This window comes from Puma concolor, chromosome B3 (assembly GCF_028749965.1).
Source record: "Puma concolor isolate L17-30 chromosome B3, mPumCon1.1.hap2, whole genome shotgun sequence".
Classification (NCBI taxonomy): Eukaryota; Metazoa; Chordata; class Mammalia; order Carnivora; family Felidae; genus Puma; species Puma concolor.
The window spans coordinates 147170591-147171655 of record NC_141672.1 but is presented as its reverse complement, the minus strand read 5'-3'; the positions used below and the strand labels follow the sequence as shown (position 1 = coordinate 147171655).

The 1065-nt window shown below is 65.9% G+C and overlaps 1 protein-coding gene across 1 annotated transcript in view; it reads right to left on the bottom strand.

The window, feature by feature from the left end:
* The window catches only part of TMC3 (transmembrane channel like 3), a 41817-nt gene extending 41185 nt beyond the window's left edge, over positions 1-632 (bottom strand). The window contains exon 1 of the mRNA XM_086711727.1: positions 333-632. Coding sequence (XP_086567853.1) covers positions 333-421 — 89 coding nt within the window. The 5' untranslated portion in view covers positions 422-632. The remainder of the gene's footprint in view (positions 1-332) is intronic.
* Positions 633-1065: the final 433 nt, after the last annotated feature.

The window sequence follows — 1065 nt, the reverse complement described above, 5'->3', positions numbered from 1 at the left end:
TGCCCACTCCCTCTTGACATCGCATAATTGCGTAAACAGACAGAAAACAGAGGGTGCACGCCCGTGGGTTCGGCCGGGTTGGGGGACGCCAGATTCGGGTCCCCCGGTCAGCGGGCAGGTACAGTCGCCTCCCTCTGGGCACGGAGTCGAGATGGCTAACCCGGGTGTGGAGAGCCCAGAGAAAGGAGTTTGGGAGTCCACTCTCAAGGAGAGGGGGACGGAGCGGGGTCTTGGCCCTCAGGTCGGACGCAGGCAAGGCTCGGGGTGACCCAGGCTTCCCTTCCTCAGCACACCTGCGTCCTCCTCCCTGCGGGTGGGGGACACCAACTCACCCGAGCAGCAGGGACTCCTGGTACAGGCAGCGCTGGCCGGTGTTTCTCCGGATGCTTCTGTAGCGCTGGGACGCCCTGGCGGGCTTCATGGGGGCTGAGCCGTTGCCAGTGACCCCTCGGGGCCGGCAGGGTCCCAGGGAAGCGGGGGGGGGCGGAGGTCTGGGCCACGGAGGTCTCCCGAGGGGAGCCCCTCCTTGCCCTGCCTCCTGATCTCCGGAGCAGGACTGCGACCGTGCAGCTGGCACCCGGCGAGGAGGCCAGCTGTGCGTGTGTGATGCGAAGGCGCCTGCCGCAGCGCGATTGGCCGGAGTCTGGGCTGGCAGAGGCGGGTGGCTCGGCCGGGCTGAGCCAGGGCTCATTAGGTGCCCCCCCCCCAACAGTGATCACATCTGCGACCCCTCGCGCCCAGACGGCCGCAGTGGTTTGCACAGTGCTTCGTCTCCATCCCCATGACTGGTGTCCACAAAATAATTAGGGAGAAGGCAAGGCATGGCTTAGGGCTTTCCGTGTTTACGTCTCGAGAAAGAGGCTCGGAGGGGCGCCCGGGCGTCTCAGTCGGTCCAGCACCGACTTGGGCTCAGGTCGTGCTCTCGCGGTCCATGTGTTCAAGCCCCACATCGGGCTCTGTGCGGACGGCCGGGAGCCTGGAGCCCGCTTCGGATTCCGTGTCTCCCTCTCTCTCTGCCCCTCCCCTGCGCGTGCTCTGTTTCTCTCTCGAACGTAAACACACATT